The sequence below is a fragment of the Condylura cristata genome, unplaced genomic scaffold (genome assembly GCF_000260355.1).
Source record: "Condylura cristata isolate star-nosed mole 26May11 unplaced genomic scaffold, ConCri1.0 scaffold00032, whole genome shotgun sequence".
Taxonomy (NCBI): Eukaryota; Metazoa; Chordata; class Mammalia; order Eulipotyphla; family Talpidae; genus Condylura; species Condylura cristata.
Window position 1 is genome coordinate 2,350,605 of NW_004567133.1, and position 20,739 is coordinate 2,371,343.

Here is a 20,739-nt window from a genome sequence, read left to right on the forward strand (position 1 = left end):
CCCTTCTCTGGAACACCTTCCTGACGTCCACGCTCTGCTGCATGGCCCTCCCCTGTGCCCCCACAGCCTTTTACCTTCTACTGTCTTATTCACCAAGTCTACATCATGGCAAGCTCAATTCCTCACCAAGTCTACATCATGGCAAGCTCAATTCCTTAAATACAAATCAGACTGCTACTACCCGGCCTGTAATCTGCTAATAATTTCCTTTTGCATTTAGAAGAAAGAGGGTTTCTAGAACCCTATTCCTAGCGCCTGCTGTCTACCTCAACCGCTCTGCCCCTGTCAGACCCCACCCCACAGAACTTCTGGTGTCAAACCTCTGAGGCACATTTCCTCCTCTGAAACCTTCCCCCTTACTTTGTTCTCCTCCTAAAATGCTCTTCCTGTTGTCTGCATGGCGGCACCTTCTTGTTATCAGAACCCACCACTCTCTGGCGGTCATCCCTGGCGGCCGTCCTCTGTCTCATTGTCTGTTGTCTTCCATTCTTAGGCCTGTGCCATTATTTACATTTATTTGTTGGCATAGTTAACTCACATTGAGCCTGGTGGGCTGTGGAGCCAAGTGCCTCCTCTGTCCGCTGATTGTTATACTTGTAGGTGCTTGATAAATATTTGTAAAGTGAATAAACACAAGAACGACTAGATTTCCAACCATCTCCTCTCTTAACCCTCTCCCTTAAGTGGAAGCATCTCAAGAGTAAGAATTGAGTTTTATTTCTATTTGCATCCTAGCGCTGGGCTCATAAGCAGCAGACAAAGCAAGTTTTGAACTGTAAGGTTGAACAGCTGCAAATTCACTAGCAAAGGGCCCAAAGGAGAAGTAATCAGTTAAGGTCAAAGTGCAGGTTCCCAAGGGAGATCTGGCCCCAAAGCAGAGAAACTGGGCTTGGCGGAAGGAACGGAAGAGAGGAAGGACAGCGGGCAGCGGGCAGCGGGCAGCGGGCTTCGGGCAAAGGTTCCTCTCCGCCTTTCTTTCAAAGACTGTTCCCCTTACGTCACTAGATGAGAGGGGTGGCAAAACAAGTGATTTAATCCTCAGATTCCCTCCTCCACCAAGTCAGTGCCACACCCTGTAAATAGTAGTCCTTTGGGGCTGGCCATTCCTTGTAGACTCAGCCAAATACTTAGCAATTGTTATTTTTCTTCCCACATCATATGCTGAGCAATTTTGAGTCAACAGTTTAATATGTCCAAGCACTGGTACACATGGGATACCAGGACTAGAGAGTAACATGGGCTATGGGACCACAGAGCGATACGGAGGGGGCCAGGACGCAGGTGAGGGGCTACCGCAAGGAACTTACCCTCAAGGAACTTACTCTCCAGTGAATAGCAAACACGCCACTGTAATATAGCAATTGTACATTAAACTGTCAAGGCTCAGAAGCTCTATAAGAAGAAATATTTATTGTTCTTGCCTGCGGGCCTGCAGATGGTGTGTAGGGCTTCATTGAGCTTGACTAGAATCGAACTCATCTCTGTTCCACAAGGCTCCTTATTCTTGAAGCAACACTCACCAGGGACAAGTTCTTGTAAGTGTAGAGGGCAGAATTGCAAGAGGTCAAACCAAACTACATGGCCTACAGATGTCACATTCACCAACATTTCATTGGCCAGAACAAGCACAAGACTTAGTCTCACATCCTTAGGGAAGGACAGTGTTTTCCTCCCAGGGAGGTGAGTGTCCGTGTCAAGGATGTGTGCAAGGGAGAAACGTGGACAAGTGACACAATCCACCAGGCAATACTTCTCAGAACCATTTCTACTGCATAGAACTAAATACACATGGGAAATCAGGAGGCCAGAGCAGTCACCTAGGAGAAAGATGATTTGAGGCGTGTGCAGAAGAGCAGTGATAATGGAGAGAAAGAAGTACATGCGTGTCACAGTCAAGAGGCAGGACTGACAAGATTTGACAGTGAATGTTGCAGGTGAATTGTGTTCTCTTAAAAACAAATATGTTGCAGTCCTAACCCCCAGGACCTTATTTGAAATGTTATTTTATTTGAAAACAGGGTCTTTACAGAGGTGACCCCATCAAAGTGACACTAGGCTGGGCCCTAGTTCAGCCTGATTGGTATCTTTATAAAAGAGGGACATTTGGACACAGACAGACTCTGTCACAGAGGGAAGCCAGGTAGAGACAGCGGCAGGAAGCAGGGTGACGCATGTATAAGGCAAGGAATGTCAAAAATGGCCAGTAAACCACCAGAAATGTGGAAAGCCATGGAACAGATTCCCCGTCAGCCCTGAAAAAGCATCAGCCCTGACGACACCTTGATCTTAGACTTTTGACCTCCTGAACTGAAATTCCCATTGTTTAAGTCACTGAACCTGTGGTTGCCAGAACTGATGATACACAGAATAATGTGAAGGACTCTGAGAGGGTGCCTGACTGTAGCCAGTGAGCACATAATGGGGAAGTCACCAAGACATAGCAGAGATATAATTTAGGGGGAGAAAAAAATCCTATTTTAGTATCATCCAGGTTGATGTTGATGTGTCCTCTGGTGTAGATATGCAGAGGGATTTTGCTCTATGGATCTGGAGAATATTGATTGAAAGTCTTTAGCATGGTCATAGTAAATGAAGACCAGATTTTAGTGAATGTTCAATTGAAGCAAATAAGGAATGCTTCCAATACCATTAAAGAATCTTTAACCACATTAATCTAACTACCAAAAATTTTAGGCTAGATGGATATAAAAAATCATCTTCCCCAGTAGTGCTATACTATTCATGTGATGGAGCTTCTGGAATCCTAGTACTTTTAAGGGGGGGCCATATTGAAAAGTAGTCAATCTATATGGGATTTAGGATTGAGTTCATTAGCCAAAAGTATGACCATGTGATAGGGTTACAACATAAATCAGGAAACATGAAATCATGTGTCCTCAGACATGTTGAACCGGAAGTGCTGGAGTGTAATGTCAATGTTTTCATTTATTGGTTCCTTTTAACCATTTGTTAGAAGATACTGTTTGACCTATGATGTAATTGAAGAATAATTAAGATTGAAACTATTGTGTATGAATTTTTTTTAACTAATTGGGAAGAGTTGTCATTTTTTTAAATTGGGGTGAGAGTACTTGGTCCATTTGGAAATTTTCCTTCTAGTACCAAAGAGGAAAAGGGGATAGGAATTCCTGATTTAATTCAATCCATTGTCTGCAATGAACAGAAGTCCAGAGAGGCTAAGGCACTTGTCCAAGATCAACACATTTCAGTGATACTAAGTCATTCTCCTTTGTGATGTCATATGCAAAAATATATGCACACAAGATAGGAGGGACATGAAGATGACTGTTTCTGGCTGATGCAGTTTAGGGGAGGCAGCAGTTCCTGAAGATAAATACGTTATTACATGGTTCATCCCACCGACTCACCTTCTACTGCAACAGGTTTCTCCTCATGGGTGGCAGTGGGGAGGTCTACGTGCTTTCCCCTTCAAATTGTGTCAAACAGTAGAATGCGGCAGACGTGATGATGTAAGACTTCCAAGGCTAGTCACCAAAGACCTGACCTCACTTGCCTGGCTCTTTCTCTTGGGATCCAGCTGTAAGGAAGCCCAGACTGCATGGAGAAGCCACCTGGGGGTGTACATTAGCATTTCTTTTCTTTTCCCCTGAAGTTTTGATACCTAGGGCCTTACTGACTATGGAGTGACTACCCCTCCCAGGGCTGACCAACCCCTAGAGGTCTAGCACACCGTTCAGGCACAAACCAACTGAGAGTCTGCATCTCCCCATCTCCGCTATGGTCCCACACTCCAGGACAATAGTTCCCCTGTCCTCATCACCCCAGGATTAGGTACCAGACAACCAGAGACAGCCCATCCCTGTATGCAGAGGCCTGATGAAATTAACCAGACTAGCCAATTGTAAGGCTGCTCGCCTCGCCTTGCCAACACCTCCCCATCCAAACCATAACAGGGGCTCTTATTTCTATTCCCCTTGCCCCCTCTGCAAGATGGGACCAATGTAATCCCCCACATGGCCCTGCTTATACTGGCATGACCCTCCTCTTGAGAGCAAAGTGACAAGCTGTCTTTTCAATAGCAGTGCTCTCCCTATCTGTCAGCCTCACCAAACCTGACTAATTAAAAAAAAAATTTTTTAATCAGGGTGCTTAGTCAACCTCCCCAGTAAGGGCCATGGTCGGCTGCCAGCATCAACCACCAGAAGTGAGTGAACCACCAGTGGATTCTGGCCCTCAACCTTCACTTCCTTCAGCTAAGCCCAGATTGAATTCCTGACCCAGAGAAACCACAAGAGACACTGGTGATTATGGTTGTGTTAACCACTATATTTTAGTATAATTTGGTAAACAACAATACAAAGCTAATACAGAGTTTTCAACTTACTCCTCCTCTAAACATTCCAAGTTTTCTACAATGAACACAGTTTATTTTTATAAAAATAATTGACAAGTGTTGTTAAAAAGACAACTGGGCAAGAATGAGGCCTCTTGAATTTTTATTGATTTAAATTCTTCCTACGCCACTGGAAACATTAACATTTCCCAGTAGGATTATTCTTCTTCATATAAATATTTATCAAATACTGTGTTAATACAAAAAAGCAATGCCACAAGCACAGAAAGGATCCGATAATACTCGCAGGGCACATGTTAAAAATCATGCCACAAATGCCACCCTCAAACACTGTACATAGGTCTACAAAACATGTATGAAGGACAAGCTGAGCTCCTGACCCCTCCCCTCTGAAGAAAGGCCTTAGAAGTAGCAGGACCCGCGCCCTGCACAGGAGCAGATAGGCCCTAGAGACACCTGGCCTTGCCCACAGGATGGCAGGAGGTTCATTCTGCAGTGTGAGAGTCTGGACTCTGCATTGCTCACGGAGGCTGAGCAGCAATTCCCAAAATGGATCTTCTTTCTTGAGTGGATTTCTGTTTCTGCCTCCCCAACCTGCCAGAACTAAGCCTGACACATATTCAGAGGTGCTACCCACCTGAGGTCTCTGACCATCCTGCCCTAAGGCCCCACACTGAACCATCACAAGGACAAGAGACCCCAAAATTTGGGGTTAGGGTTCCGAGTAATCAGATTCTCAGAAGCTCCTCATTTATTTCCTCTGACTGTCGCTACATGGCCTTGGGGCACCCAGACTCACCAGGCATAGCACGATGCTGACCCCCACATTCAGCGCAAACAAGCACTAAATATACCTGGTACCGGTACCCACAGCTCACAGAGAGAACTACCAAGAGTAGTTTCCAGAACTGAAGGTTCAGACCCACTTGTGGGTTATAAAGTTATAGCGAGCACAACTTGGAAGAAGGACATGTGACAGGGTAGGGTGGGTCAGTCTTGGGGTCCCTGGGTGAGTCTCGGGGTCCCTCTTCAGGGTGGGAAGGTAGGATAGGATGGAGAGGTTAGAGGAAGAAATATCCCAGTGTGTCTCTCAGTAAGTTCTATGACAGTGATGGCTATATGAGCTGGAATCACAGTGTATTTCTTATTGTGGGTATTAAAAGTCTTCATAAACACTGGCATCTGGGAGTAACCAGGACAGCTGACCCATGCAAGCTGGCCCATGCAGAGGGTAGGCTGGGAAAATACTACAGTGCACAGTAATCCTCCCATCCGGGTGGCCAGGCCTCAGCGGGGAAGTGGCACATCCCCTCCTGATACCATGAAGATAAAAACCGGATTGAGAGCCCACCATGAAGCCAGGTTAGCAAAGAGAAGGCCACCGGGACACGAGGGACATGTGTGGCAGCGCAGCTCTGTATACCCTGTGTTGACCCTTCACCACCGTGCTTTTGGGACCTGCTTCTGGGGAGCAAAATAGCACAGAGCAGAGGTAAGATGCAGGATGTGACAGCCAGGGATTGTGACTTGGCTTCTGGGCCCTGCCTGTAGCAGCTGGACCACCTTGGACAAGTCACTTAGCTTCTCTGTGTAGCCTCAGTCTCCCCATGTAATATGGAAACCATGATTCTATCTTGCCAGGTCTGGGAGAAAAATATATAAGAACGCAGGGCCCTCCCTAGTGGTGCAACTGGGTAAAGCACAGCGCTATGAAGCTGGCCACAGCCACTGCAGCCTGAGTTTGATTCCCTGGCACAGCAGACCTCTTCTGTTTCACCTGCTGCTCCCTGCAGCAGTGTGTTTCAGTAGATCTACCTGTTCTATCTCTGGTGAATCCTCTCACCACCTGCAACTCTGGCCTGTACCCCAGTTCTTGTATGCAAAAATAAATAAATCTTAAAAAAAAAAACAAGAATATATAAGAATGTGGACGTGAGTACACAGTTGGGCATCTATATGTAACCTGGCGTCCTGGTGAAGAGCAGGGCGGGATACAGAAAAGCAGACACAGCCTCGGGCAGCAGCGGGCCTGGAAGCCTGCTCTCAGAAAATACTGATCTCTGCCACGCAGCCTTTGCCAATTTCCACGGGTAGGTACTCCTGCCGAGACCAATCTCACAGTGCCAGTGGTTTGGCAACCACTTCTGAATATTTAACCGTCGGTTTCGGGTACCACCACATGGGACACACCTTTGCCCTGGCTGACACCCGTCTCCCACCAGAGTGGGCAGCATCACGCGGGCTGAGCGCACCGGCCACAAAGCCCTGGCACTCGGGACCTGGGAAAGTCCCTCCACGCCCTCACTCCCCGTGCCCTGCTCCATGGGCCATCACACAGGCTGCAGGCTGGAGCTGACTTTCCGGAATCTTCCAGCTAGACCAGCCCCTGGAAGCACCCAGCAGCAGGCTCCTGGTGTGCCAACTCTCCTGACACAAGGGCCACGTTTAGGGGACTATCAGTCCAGAGACAGCAGGCAGCAAGAGGAGATTCACCCAGCTTCTTAATGTGACCTGAAGAAAACGTATGAAATTGGGGGAAACTGATGTGGAGAGATCCTATTGCCAACATGCACTCTAATTAAAAGTGAAAGAAGTGGCTAGAGAAGTTGTGGAATAGCCACTCAGTGGAGACCTGTACAATAATGTTTGCAAAGCATCTGGAATAATAAACAAAAATATTTCTTAAAAAAAAAAAGGGTAAGATACAAAATGTCAGAGGAAAAAAACACAAAAACCCACAAAGGATTAAGAACAATCACCTGAGAGGTAGGGAGACTAAAACCCTTCCACCTTTCTAGTATCTTATAAAATGCTTATAATAACAAATTATTTTGTTGAAAATAAAACAAACCCCCACCCCAGTCTCTAGGATCTAGACACACTCTCTCAACCTACAACGAGCCTGGGTGAGTCTCGGGGTCCCTCCTCAGAGAACCCTAGCTTCATACTCTCCACCTGGCCTGCCTCCTGGGGGCTCTGGATCCTTCATCCCGCATCCGCAGGCTGGCCTCAGACACCAGTTTCCAAACTGCAGACCCACTCCCCAGAGCCACAGCACACTGTCAACTCAATGTGGGAAACACCAGCCCACTGGCATTTCTGTTGGCCTTCCCATGTTGAGAGCCTCCACGAAGCAAGACTGGAGAGGTGCCACAGGACCATGACTATGAGTCTGCTTCTTCCTGACCCCCATGTACCAGGGTCCACTTGCAGGAGGCCCCCCAGCCACGCCTCCCACCTCAGGAGAGGAAGAAATGAAGACCAAGTTCACCCTTTCCCACTCATCCCCAAATTTGTCTGGACCCCTGCTAAGTGCAGAGCTCTGTGTGGACCCACAGAGACACAGGCATCTGACCAAGGCTCCAATCCATTGCTCACACCCCTAGCATGCTCATTGCTCATCCCTAGCATGCACAGCCTGGAGATGGACCAGCAGCGTGCAGTCCGTCAAGTAAGAGCACTTTATAGCTGGTCAGATGGAAGCCCAGCGAAGTCATTTGTGCAAAGTCACACCATGAGCAGGAAACAGAGAAGCAAAACCCAGGTCTCCAGGCTGCTCCAGGCGTCTCTTCCAAGATGGCCACAGCTTCCTGCTGGCTGACCAACCAAACTTGGCCACATGGAAACAGGGAGTAAAATGCACACTGGGCTGGAATCAGGTGGGGTTCTGGCCAAGTTCACTGGACTCTATGACTATGCCACAGGCAGGCCACCCCACTGCTCCCACCCATTCGCCCATCTGCAAGATAGACACCCTCAGCTGCTCTTCCACTCCTTCCAGCTCAGAGTTGAGGTCAAAGCAGATCAGCCCTGGACATCAACCCCCACAGAAGATAACAGAGAGACCCATGGGCCTCCTGCTGGCCAGCTGTACACAGGAGGCACGTACTGCGGGGGCCTGTGGGCCAGTCTTTTAAAGGGGCGTCCCAAGTCCTGCAGTGAACATCAGCAGAGAAGACGTTCAGAGCAAACACAGGGCTGGAGGCAGCCCGGGGCCTCCCTGCCACTGGGAGCTACATGAGTGGCTTCGCACAAATGATCACCCCCTGCATCTGTAATTTAACAAACCTCTTTGGTAGCTCGCTGGCTGAACTTCAGAGCTGAGAACAGCCGTTCTGGCTTCCTCCCAGCAAAGATCTGGCTTTACCCTGCGTAGGTTGAGCGTGAGCCTGTCCCCCAGTCCTGCCTCCACCTCTAACCTCCCTTACAGCTCCCACCGCTCACTGTACCTGGCAAGTGCCTAACTCAATCCTAAGCAGAAGCAGTCACTGAAGTGGTGGAAGGTCAAACAGACCTATCTACTGTCTACTGCCCCCCTGGCTCCTTGGGACATGACAGTCACTTTACTGGTTAGTTCTGCCACATGACAGTCTCAGGGATGGGAAGGAAGGAGCTGCTGGGATCTGAATGTTCAGTGTTGTGCCCACTGTACAAACCCAGTACAACACTCCTGGGACAGGGCCTTACCTATAGAGAGACTGGTGAAAGGAACGCCTTGTATTTCCTGCACTATTTGGGACATGTTTGGAGGAAGTCTAGGGTGAAACTGCATTCCAAGAAACTCTTTCAACATGATGCTCAGAAAAGAAAGAGTTCATGGGAGAATATCCTGAATTGAAGCAAAGCAAGAAAATGTGGTCAAGGTCCTATAGAATTCCCTCATTTGGCTGTCCACAGTCAGAGATTTCACCATTAGTGATTCATTTCTTTGGCTAGTAAGTTTGCTGACACCCTTGGAAGAGTGTTACCTTCCTTAACAGGGGTTGCTTCCCAAATGCACAAGGGCATCAATTAGGAGAAGGAGACCATGGTGGGTATTTGATATTCCTTATCCTGCTGAATCTTCAGGCAACCCTGCTGTCTTAACTGAGGAAAGAGATTGAGGAATTGGTCCAAGCCCTCACAATGGAGGATGATAGATCTCACCCCAAGTCTAGCAAGACACAATCCCTCCTCTAGGAGATCTTGGATTGTGGGGGAGCAGACATAATTACCAGGGTGACAAAGGACAGAACTCACCTGTACCCTGCTGTGGTACAAGTAAGCACAGGGGTTGTTGAGAAGTGGAAAGGGAGAGTACCCAAGTCAGAGGTGAGCTAGAAGTTCCTCTATGCTGATGCCTGAGTGAGACTTTGAAAAAATAGGGGTAGGTTGATCAGAAGAGAGGGTGAATAGGCACCTTAAAATATGTGGCAGGGATGTAAAAAGGCAGATGATGCTGGGGGAAATGCAAGATCAAATGTCCAGGAGGAGGGAACCCCAGGAGATGCAGGCATCAGACTGCAGGCCCCTCAGCAGGGCCTGCAAGGCCACTAAAGAGGCCCCAGCACCCAGCACGGCCCTCTAGCAGGGCTTTGGCGCCCCCATAAGAGGATTTTTATCCAGTTGGCAGGGTGCTGACACTTTGGGAGGTTCACTCAACAGCAGACCAGAACCCACATGACTCTGCCCCCATCCTACCCCCAACTGAGGGTTGGTAAACCCAGCCTGTCCTCCCCCATAAAGCTTCCCCTCCCCACTGGCTTTCAACCCTGACCCCAGTTGATGTGTGCAGGTATGCACGCTGCCTGAAGGCTGTTTCCAGGGCCTAGGAATGGCAGGGTAGACGCACACACATGCACTCATATGCACACGAGCACACCCACATGCATGTCCCCATGCACACACACACACACACACACACACACACGAGGACAAAACAGCCCTAGTGCATCAGCCAGTTCTGCACCCACCTCTCTGAGGAAGGTCACAGTGATCTAATACTGGCTTGGACACACAGGATTCCAGATGTCAGAGCCCGGAAATACCCTGGAATGTACTAAAAATAAACATAAGGCATCCTGTCTTTACCCATCCTTGCCCACTCAACTCTGGCTGGGAGTCGTGGAAAAGGATGTCTGAGTGGAGACAAATCAAATCCTTGATCCAAGCATTCTGAGATTCCCATTCAGATCCTGGAGATGGGCCGGCTCCCTCATTCCCAGTTATGTGTCCATGAGCCTGGTACCAAGCAGCTGGTCCAGCCAGGCAGCAGGCTGTGAGGTAAGGCCCTTGAAAGCCTTTCACTGGGGTAACAGGGACTCACAGGTTGGAGGTCTCCAGACAGCCTGCCATGATCCACATCAAACTAACTGAGGCCTGCCCTCCGGGGTTCACCTGAGGAGCCCAGAAGGGCCATTGCTTGGTATCAAGTGAGAATCTGAATTTGTCATCGTCAACCCAAAATCTGGATCCGGTGAGCATGTTTCCAGGACATGCCTGTCCTCCCTAATGAGCAGCACTTGTAATTCCTCTGAGAAATGACCAAGCAACAGCTTCCCCACCCCAGTCGCTCACTTCTCCTCTGTCCTGAGAACCAGCGATGGTGGAGAGAGTCAGGGGCTGCCCCAAGTGTATGCCTTGATCTCTTCCTACTGCCCCTGGACTGCCCAAAATGGAGCTTCTCCAAAATGGCAAAAGGGAAGGGGTGCAGGCATAGTGTCAGAAGATAAGCATGCTTCCCCACAAGGAGATGTAACAGGTGAGGCCTTGGTCCCACTGCACAGCACTCTGGGCAGGAAAGGCAAAGAGGTGACTTCATGAGTGCCAAATTGATTGGGAGTGACTGCCCAGAGCTCTGACTCGGGAAGTCTGATGACACCATGCTGCAGTTGATTGGTAATGTCTGCGATGGTCATGGATATTCACCATTCTTGATCCACAAGCTGGATCATGTTCCCTGAATGGGACAATTCCCCAAGCCAGGACTTGGTAGCAGGAAAGGAAGCTCTGGCCATCCAGGTATTAAAAAAACCCACCCTGAGAGATTTCTCAGGGTCTTAAGAAGCACATATTGGCTCATTGCTTCCCAGTTTTCCAGGGCAGTGTCCACTCCCTTTTCTGAAGATGTTAATGTTGACTGTATTAGGAAACACTTGTCTAGAATAGAAGCACATAACAGGATTAATTTCTCCTCTGTAAAATGACTAAATTCTTTCTTTGTCACCTGGAAACAAAGATGGTCTGGTTGTCACCAGAAGTAACCTCGGACCCCTCAAAAGCTCACTCTACCCACGGAAGGGCAGACAGGTCCAGGCATTGTGATCTGAGCTAAGGTTCACAGAAACACTTCCCGAGATGCTCTGTTCCAAATGCCCACAGGCTCTGTGACGTCTGGGCCATCTCATTTGGATACCTTGGCCTGCAGGGTGCTGGGCAGATAGAGATACCTCCAGATGGCATAGTAGTGAGTACCAGCACCAAATGCCACAAAGAGATGCCAGATGGCATGGGCGAAGGGGACCCTCCCATCGCTCTTGAAGAACACCATGCCCATGCAGTAGAAGACTCCTCCGGTCATCAACTCCCAGATGCCCTCAGTGTTGGGCTGTCGGCAAAGACAAGGACAAGCACAGGTCAGAGGAGCAGCTAACAAGACTGTCGCATCCAGCCAATCCCCTGCTCCCCAAAATGAAATGGCTCACAGGTGGCAAGCCAGCCCAGATTCCCCATGGGGCATCAGATCAACCTCTGCTCCATCACCTTTGTTGGTGCCCAACCACAACCACACCACCCTCAAGAGACTGTCCCTGAATAGCAATGTCATAGTAATAATACCTGGGGCTCACCAAGGGCCAGGCTCTGTGTTCCTTGCACTATCTACCGCCAGGTCACAACAACCTACGAGGCAGGAGTGACCTGATGTGGCAGACACAGAAACACACCCCCCAGCCTCACGCTGGGCTACAGGCTCAGAGAGGGGCGACACCCCCAAGTGGCCACACAAGCTGCTCTCGCTCTCTGAGGGCCCTTTGCTCACTCCCAGGTGTGACTCAGAGACCCCAATACTCACAGTGGGAGTTATGGGGCCAAATCCCAGTTCAGCCCCTCAAGGGCTGCATGCCCCTGGGGTCACTCCCCCACTCTGAGCCTGAGCATCCACATTTCTGAAATGGGGCTGGGCATGTCCAACCCCAGCGATGCCTGAGACAAACAATAGGCTCCTGTGGGCAAGTTTCTTGCATTTGGTAAGGGCTGGAAAGTGTGTGGTGCAGACGGAGACGGGGTTTCCCCCTGCACTGGATTGCCTGGGCCAAGAAGCAATTAGAATATCAGCACATCCCAGGGAGGAGTTGGAGGACCTGAGATGTGGCTCTGCTCCTGGCCAGTTACATTGCAGATTCGATTTAGCAGAGGGGTCCTTACTCTGGCCCACACCATTCGAATCACTTTCCCATCCGTAAGCAGACCGGAAACTAGGGTGCAGTGAGTTAATAGCCCAGGGAGGGCTGGGTAGGTGCTCAAGCCCACAGGAATAGCCTGCTCATGACTGCCTCTATCGGCAGGTCATGCTGACCCACGGGGCCTCAGTTTCCCCATCTGTTGACTTGGCGACCTCACTCCAGGCCCCGTGCAGCCGATGTCAGGCCCCACACCAGCTGGGTGGCACTTACCATTGAAAGGATTACCAGGGCCGGGAAGAAGCCCATGATGACATAGCAGAGCAGCTCCACAAGCTTGTACCTGGCAGAAAGACAAACCACCGTGGCCTGGGACAGATGGGTGGAAGAGGAAGAGGAAGAGGAGGGGTCTCTGCCTCAGCCCTGCACTCCTGGGCTGTTTTCACCCAGCTTGGTAGAGTTTGGTCACCTATGGCAGGTGTGTTTCTCTCTCTCAGACTCAGTTTCCACATCCATGAAATGACACATGCAGATTGCAAATGCTGGAAATAGCATGATGGGGGCGGGCTACTTTATACACTCCCTCCCAAGGCAGACGTTACTTTTACTATGTGATCCCAGCACCTTCACCCATGTGACCCAAGCACCACTCAATCCATCTAAGTAGCTGCATCAACTGTTATCCCTGGAGATTTCAGAAATCTATTGTTCCTTTTGCTACTGGTGCTCTGTCTCTCCCCCTCTTAATTGTTCCCACCCCATTACTCAGTAAGACGAAGGAAAGGGGAGCCAGTGCTCACGCCTCCCCACTTATCTGCTAGCAAGGGTTAGGGAAGTTGGATAGGATGTGACAAGGTCCTGGGGGTCTAGGAACTGCCAGACTGACCCTCCAGGCTGTCCCGGGGGCCACCCCAGGGCCTGGTCACTGGGCCCTCACGCTTCCAGGATCACCCTGCGGTCTCGTCTCCCCCAAAGCAGGGCAGGGACCCTGCAGGAGCAGCAAGAACCTGGGTGCTGACTTACCGCTCATGAAAGAAGAAGACATAGATGGTGCCGACGGAGGCCATGATCCAGACCAGCCAGCGCATGTGGGAGGCCCAGGGCCCCAGTTCCCGAAGGTTCAGCCTGAGAGAGGGCGAGACAGAGAGGGCACAGCCTGAGGGGGCCCCTGGGACCTCATCCTCAATGGCCTGCTGGTCACAGGGAGAACTGACCCTGAGGAAACTCCTCCCACCATGGCCCTAGTGACCGGACACGGCCTGTGGTGGGAAAACACACAGAGAGGCGGAGAGAACAGTAGAACCTGAACAACTAGCAAGTACTAGAGGGAAATCAGCCAGGCCAATCATGCCCCAGCATGAAGAAAAAGGGCACCTCAAATGAATGGGTACACTGGTAAGGGAAGCCAGTTGGAGGGCAGCATGGCAGAGACCACTCTGCAGGGCACACTCCAAGAACTGTCTAGTTCAGGGGCGGCCTCAGGAGCAGCACACCCGTGGCCATGTTGGCCCAAAGGGGCACACCTGAAAACCACTCAAATGTCTACCAAATGGGAAGGGGAAATCGAGGGGGGTGCCATCTGAGCCGTTGCCAGGCTTTCGCCTCCCCCACCCATCCCCCGACCCCCAACGTCATTCTTTTCACTGGCTTTGAATGAAGGAGCTGGCCCCTGAACAGTCCTCCTTTGTAGCGGGCACAGTGATGACTTCTGTCAGTGGAGGGCGACAGAGAGACTCCAGGAAGGCAGGCTCTTCCTGGCTCCTGAGGTTCTCTGCCCAGGCTCCAGACAGCAGCTTTTCTCACTCTGCGCAGGCAGTGCCAGCTGCCCCAGGCACTCTTTCTCCAGTATCCACCAGCTGTTTCCTCCAGACATTGACTTAGGTGGCGGCACCACAAGCCAGACAGCCCAGGCCCGGCCATGGACACTGCTGCAGCACCCATTTTCAGTCCCTCGCACAGGCGTCCAGCATGAAAGCTGGTCACCATCACCCCTCTGTCCTCTCTTGCCCTTGGATTCCCAAGTTCTGCTGACTTTTCCTCCAGAGGAGCTCGCCAAGCAGAGCAGGTCTCCCCATCTCGGCTCCTGCACCCTGGCTTCATGGCACTCCCCACGTGTCCTATGTCCCCTGGCAAACAAGAAGGCCATGAGGAGAGCAGCCTGTGACCCTGCCCAGACACCAGCATGGCACAAAGCCAGCTCCCAGTCCATCACTGACAGGCTGGGTGGCAGCGAAGTGCACGGTTTGTTCTAGAAAGCTATGTCAAGAGCACCCACGGCAGCTGAGCCTGAGGCTTGGCTTTGCTGTCCAGAAACATTCAGGAAGAAAGTGGATGCTACCTGGCTCCTGCCAGGTGGAGGTGTGCCCAGATGTGTCCAGTGAGCCCGGCCAGTGCATGGCGTCGCGAGCCATTCGCTGCCCTCCACTTGGCATGTTCCAGAAGCCACCCACCACCCACTCAAACTGCAGTCTCACCCAGGATCTACACTTTGTCGGAAGGTTCTGTGCACCCACCCCTCTGGCATCTGACAACCTCAGCACAGGCTCTCAGGGAAAAGCAAGGCCCCTCGCTCAGCGGCTTGCACCTGACCTTGTCCCTGGGCAGACGGCAGTAGAGCCAACGTCCATCACGCCCCACGTTTGCTGATTCTCCAGAGAAGCCATTCCAAAGCCCTGACATTCACCCCTCCATCTTCCCCCTTCCCACTGGCACTCAGTCAGCTCACTGTCCTGCAAATATCTTTGCTATCCAGCCACCCTCTCCTCCCCACCTCCACGCCACCGGTGGGGACCAGGCCCCACCATCTGTCTCCCAGAGGACCAGTGCGCCTGCGCCTCCCTGCACCCGAGGCAGGCAGCCTTTGGCCCGTAAAATAAAACCTCATCAATATTCTGTTTCAACCCCCTTCTTCCACCCCCAGACCTCATAGCCTGCCAGCTGACCACCCACTTTCTTCCTCTAGGGGCCACTAACCCATAATCCCCTAAGTCCCTGGGGAGCCGCACAGTAATAGGAGCAGAGAATACCCAGAAGAGAAGGGGCAGGGGGCCTCTGTGCCCTGGGCACAGTCAATGAGCTACCTGGCCAATACCAAGTAGGCAGCACCGACTAGCTCACACAGGGGGTGAGAGGCAGCAGCCCTTCGTCCTGCGGGGCACTCACCAGGGCGCGTAGGAGGCTGCTATGAAGAAGTAGATGACCATGCGGTCGAACATGTGCAGGCAGTGCTCCACCATCCTGGGGCAGAGAGGGCGGTCAGCGAGCAGTGGGCAGCAGGGGCTGGCCCCTCCTCTTCCACCAGGCAGGGTGGGCCTGTGCTGGGGCCCATTCTCCACCCTCCAGCCGCCACCCCACGCATCTCGCTTTCCTGTCTGCAAACAGCCTAGAAGGTCTCCCTGTCACCCTCTGGGGCCCTACTGTGGACCCACCTCTTGCCAAAGGTGCGGGCCCACGCCCTCTTCCAGCCTGTTCATCGGAGAACCTGCATTTCTGTTATCTTGGTTTTATACATTTTTACTGAGTAACCTTGGTTGACATTATGTAGGTTTCAGGGGGCAAGCATATGGTTCTACATCTGTAGGTACCACATCACGTTGGCAGGCACATAAAATAGGAAGAGGGAGTCGCTTGGCTGGTGGAAGATGGAAACTGGACTTTCAGTTGGGTGCCATTCCATGTCATAGAGTCTTTCAAAAAGACTTCAAAGGTGAAAGAGCGCTCTAGCTAAAAGGCCCAAGTGTGGAAACTGCCGGTGCGCCCCTGAAGACCCCCTGCTCCTGGCCAGTGACAAATATCGTCCATCTTAGTCCCCCGGCGCAGCTGAGCACGTCCTGAGTCACACTCCACACCCACCTCAGCCCTCTGCTCTGGCACCCGCCCAGGATGCACCTCTCCCGTGGGCCGGGCAGCAGGTACCTGAGGTGGCTCTTTTTCCAGGAGATCGTGTGGAAGACAGTGGACACCACAAAGAGCCCACAGAGGCCAAGGCCGTAGATCCAGGCAGAAATGGTCTCCCAGTCATCATCCGACAGGAAGTAGAGGTTGGAGCTGCCGAGGATGCTGGGAATGATCCAGAGCTGGAAGCAGCAGTAGGACAGTGCTCCAGGGGTCCACAGCTCCCCCAAGCACACCTCCCTTCCTTTTCTCCAGACCTGTGCTGGCCCACGGGATTTCCAGTGTCCCACAGAACTCCCCTCAACGCAGGTGTTCTGGGCTGTGATGTCCAACAGGACTGCCTGTATGTAAACATCCTAGAACCACCTGAGCTGTCTCATGGAACTCCCTGCGGCTATGGGAATGTTCTAGAACAGCGCTGTCCCACAGAACTTCGTGATGTGTGAAATGGCCTAGACCTGCACCCTCCTACAGAGCTTCTCTTGATAGTGGAAATGCCCCAGGCCTGCTCTGGCTTGTTCATGAAGTCACGTGATGGATAGGGATGCGTCAGTGGTAGCAATCAAGAGGAAGGGGCTGTTCCTAAAAAAAGTCCATTAGCCACCATGCACATGTCAGCACGGGCAGACAGAACAGCAACGGATGAGATAAGGGGGTGGAACTCCAAACTTTGAAGACCACTCACCTTGATCTTTTTTTTTTAAGATTTATTTATTTATACATACAGACCTGGGGTACAGGCCAGAGGTGCAAGCCAGTAGTGTACCTCAGTACAAGCCAGAGGTGCAGGGGTGGCAGGAGGACTCACCAGAGAGTGAGTGAGGAGCAGAGTGGACAGATGATGAAGTCCACTGCTGAGGGGAGCAGCAGGTGTGTCAGGAACAGTCTGCCGCGCCATGTGGGTCACTTCCAGGGCCGGGGATTGAACTTGCACTGCAGCAGCTGCTGCTCGCTTACAGTGCTGCCTCCTAACTGTTTGCACCACCAGGGAGGGCCCTCCCCTGGATCTTTTATGCCACCTTAAAACATATATCATGACTATCACATGCTACTTACCAACTCAGGCGTGTAGGTGCCATTTAGCTGAGGATTCTGACTATGTGTCGGCTATTTTATCATTACCTACTGACATAAAATTGATTCACTAAATCATTCATGCCTTCTCCAAGTCTGTGAGCACATCCTGGGGAAGGACAGCAGACAAAACACACCTGCCATGCCCTGACCTCACCTGTGTGCCTGCAAATGCAGAAATGAATGACTTTTTTTTTTCTATATTGAAACTTTATTGCAAACTTATAAAGCAGGGCTCTGTAACAAAAAAATACACATTTGGGTTTGTTTTAACACCCAAACAAATTTCAGGGAATATAAGTCACTTGAAGTAACACATTCACATCCAAAAGATTTCAGTAAATTTCTACAATATATATTGAGCACTAATTCCTGTACAGCTTATTCTCACTAGTTGAGATCCAATTATTCCAATGTATTATAAATCAGTCTGGTGCGTGTGACTTGGCGCCCCCTGCTGGGTCATGCTGGAATAAGGGGACAAGGATGCTGCTGCCATCTCTGCTGGGAAGATAGGAAAAGAAGTTGCTCTCTGCCTCAGTTTCCCCCAAGGATGGTAGCAGGGCCAGTTGAATGCTTCTTTCCCCAGGAGTGTGGGGAAGAAGCGGACTCTCACCAAGATGCCACACTGTACACAGATGCCTTGAGTATGCCTACAGCCCCCTCGAGAGCAACTCCTAACGCCCATTCTGCAGATACGGAAACTAAGATTCAGAGCCACAAAATGATGGAGCTGGGGTTCAAAGGTAGCAATGCAATGTCTACCGGTGACAGTGAAGACTTTGGGCGAGTGCTTTGGCCCGAGTTCTCAGTCCCCTCCTCTGCAAAACAGGGAGCCAGTGTTTCGAGCCTCATGCAGCGGGCTTTGCTCCATCGAGCGCCTGCTCTAACACAACAGATTGACAAGATGGGAGCAGGACCCAGCACAGCACAGGGTCCACACTAAGCGCTGATCGGCACCAGCTACCCCTGACTCTGATGCCCACCGGGGACCTGGGCTCGGAAAGGCACAGCAGGGATCTCAGAGGAGGAGGGTTAAAAACAAGTTCAGTTCCCTTCCACACATACCTCCACAGCACCAGGCACACTGCCACATCCCAGACACCAAGGAGCTCCCGACCCACGGAGACTTGGTTTAAATCACATCTTTATCGCCAGGGCCTGCAATGGTGCTTGGCACTTCAAGGGTGCCCAGGAACACCCAGTGAATGAATGAGCAGACGGACTGATCCATTCTAGCTAGACAGTGAAGATATAACAACACTTGGCAGATGGGAAGGTGTGGGGCAAATATTTGAGCAGGCCACGAAAGGTGGAGAGATGAGGCTATGCTGGGCACAGCCAGGATTCCAGAGGGAACAGCCTGTGCAGAGGCATGGAGTCTGCCTTCCCTTTAGAAACAATGTGTGAAGGTGCCAAAGCCTGGAGTAGAGCACAGCAGTGGGAGACAGGCTGACAGACCACTAAAACCTGGCTGGGGGCCCTTCCTGGTGGCACAGCAGGTTAAAGCACAGCACTATGAAGTTACAGCAGCCACTGCAGCAGGAGTTAGACCCCAGGCCAGGGGGGTGCCCCACATGGCACAGCAGACCTCTCCTGACCTGCCTGCTGCTCCCCTCACATGTATTTCAATCCATCTGCCTGTTTTGCTCCCCACTCTGTCTTTCACCTCCACCACCACCCCACACACACCTCTGGCCTATGCCCAGTTCTGTATGCATAAATAAATAAATCTTAAAAAAAAAAAAAAAGACCTGGCTGGGGCTTGTTGCAGCTACTGGGAGCCAGTAGCAGCTCTTAGAATGAAAGAGGCATGTCAGCACCCCAGTACAATCTACCGACATGGTGTCCCCCCAAGACCCCACTCTGTCTCCCAAGGGTCACAGAAGACTTAGCAGGTGTCTTGCAACTTTGCCAAAAATGGGCACAGTGAATTCCCCCAAGAGGGAAAGCCCTGCAGTGGGCTCTCTGAGCTCCCAGCGTCCCCGGAGTCACTCACGGCATGGGTGGCACAGTTGGCAGCATGCTCATACTCCGTGGGCTGGTACCGCTTGTGGGCGGGGACTCGGTGGTTCATGAACCTGGAAGGAGAGGCACAATTCCAGGACGCTCTGCTGGGAGCTGGGAGAGCTCTGCTCAGAACCCTCAGTCAGCAGACCTCAGCTCCTGTCAGCAGGGAGAAAGGGATCCCGCCACTCTTCACCCCTCCCTCCCTCCCCGCCTCCCTCTCAGCCTGTCTCGTACCTCATCCCCACAGTGGTATCTGTTATAGAACCCTGCTAGTCCCAGACGTGGGGAGCCATCTCCCGTAGGATCAGAACTGCTGCAGCGGAGCAGATTAAGTGCTGAACTCATGGTCCCAGAGAAGACAGAGAACCTGCTGTGGAGTAGGAGCTCACACAAGCACGGCTTTCCTAGGAGTTCAAAGCAGCCAGCCAGCAGCCCCCCTGGTTCATGGGAGGCCAGGATGCTGTCCATGGCTGAGACCAGCTTATGTATAAGAGGTAATAACAGCAGAAATCGTGCTATGGATTGAATCACATCCTCCCCAAACTCCCATGAGGAGTGCTAACCCTAGGACCTCAGAATGGGACCTCGCTTGAAAACTGGATTGCTGGAGATGTCACTAATTAGGATGAGGTCCTCCTGGAGGGCCTGAGCCCCTCATCGGTCATGACCAGAGGCCTTTAAAGAGGAGAGAGTGTATGTGACGCAGGGTGGAGGTTGGAGTGATGTAGCTGGAGGCCAGCAAGGAGGCCAGGATGGAGGCAATCTGTAGAAGCGAGAGTCGCGAGCTGATCCTGCCTCCGAGCTCCAGGAACGGGCTCTGGCCCTGGCCGTCAGTGAGTTCACAGTTCTGTCCTATGAAGCCACCTAGGGGCAGTCATTTGCTATTACAGCCCTTGATATTGACATGAGTGTACACAGGACACCTTTGATAGATTTTGCCCCAAAGCCCCAGAGAAGGCTAGATCCCTCCCCAGCAGTGCTTGGTGGCAGAGGCCCAGGGCAAGGGACCCAGCTTTGATGCCTTCCTGCAAGATGGGGACCAGAGTCCCCAAAGCCCGGAGTCCCCAACTCCAGGGGCTCTCCTCCACCTGTCACCAGGAAGCCTGGCTGCCTTTCCTTCTTCTGTTATTTTACAAACACCAACAGTGCCCGTCGCAAGGGTGTAGGTTGCGAGGGTGATGTCACGATTGCCATGACAACCCAGGATGGGCAGTTATTGATTCTTTTCTGGGCGCCACAGAACTTTCCTTGTCTCTTACGATGCTG

The 20,739-nt window shown here is 51.5% G+C and overlaps 1 protein-coding gene across 2 annotated transcripts in view; it reads right to left on the reverse strand.

Moving 5' to 3' along the window:
* Positions 1-6,184: 6,184 nt before the first annotated feature.
* MMD2 (monocyte to macrophage differentiation-associated 2) overlaps positions 6,185-20,739 on the reverse strand; it is a 31,265-nt gene continuing 16,710 nt past the window's right edge. Inside the window, exons 2-8 of one of the 2 annotated variants that reach the window (XM_012731979.1) lie at positions 19,463-19,544; positions 16,411-16,571; positions 15,658-15,732; positions 13,519-13,620; positions 12,769-12,838; positions 11,933-11,995; positions 11,614-11,702 (exon numbers count right to left, since the gene is read on the reverse strand). In XM_012731979.1, coding sequence (XP_012587433.1) covers positions 11,975-11,995; positions 12,769-12,838; positions 13,519-13,620; positions 15,658-15,732; positions 16,411-16,571; positions 19,463-19,544 — 511 coding nt within the window. In that variant the 3' untranslated portion in view covers positions 11,614-11,702; positions 11,933-11,974. Of the gene's footprint in view, positions 11,703-11,932; positions 11,996-12,768; positions 12,839-13,518; positions 13,621-15,657; positions 15,733-16,410; positions 16,572-19,462; positions 19,545-20,739 lie in introns of both variants that reach the window. The other variant, XM_004691919.2, reaches the window with a different exon arrangement.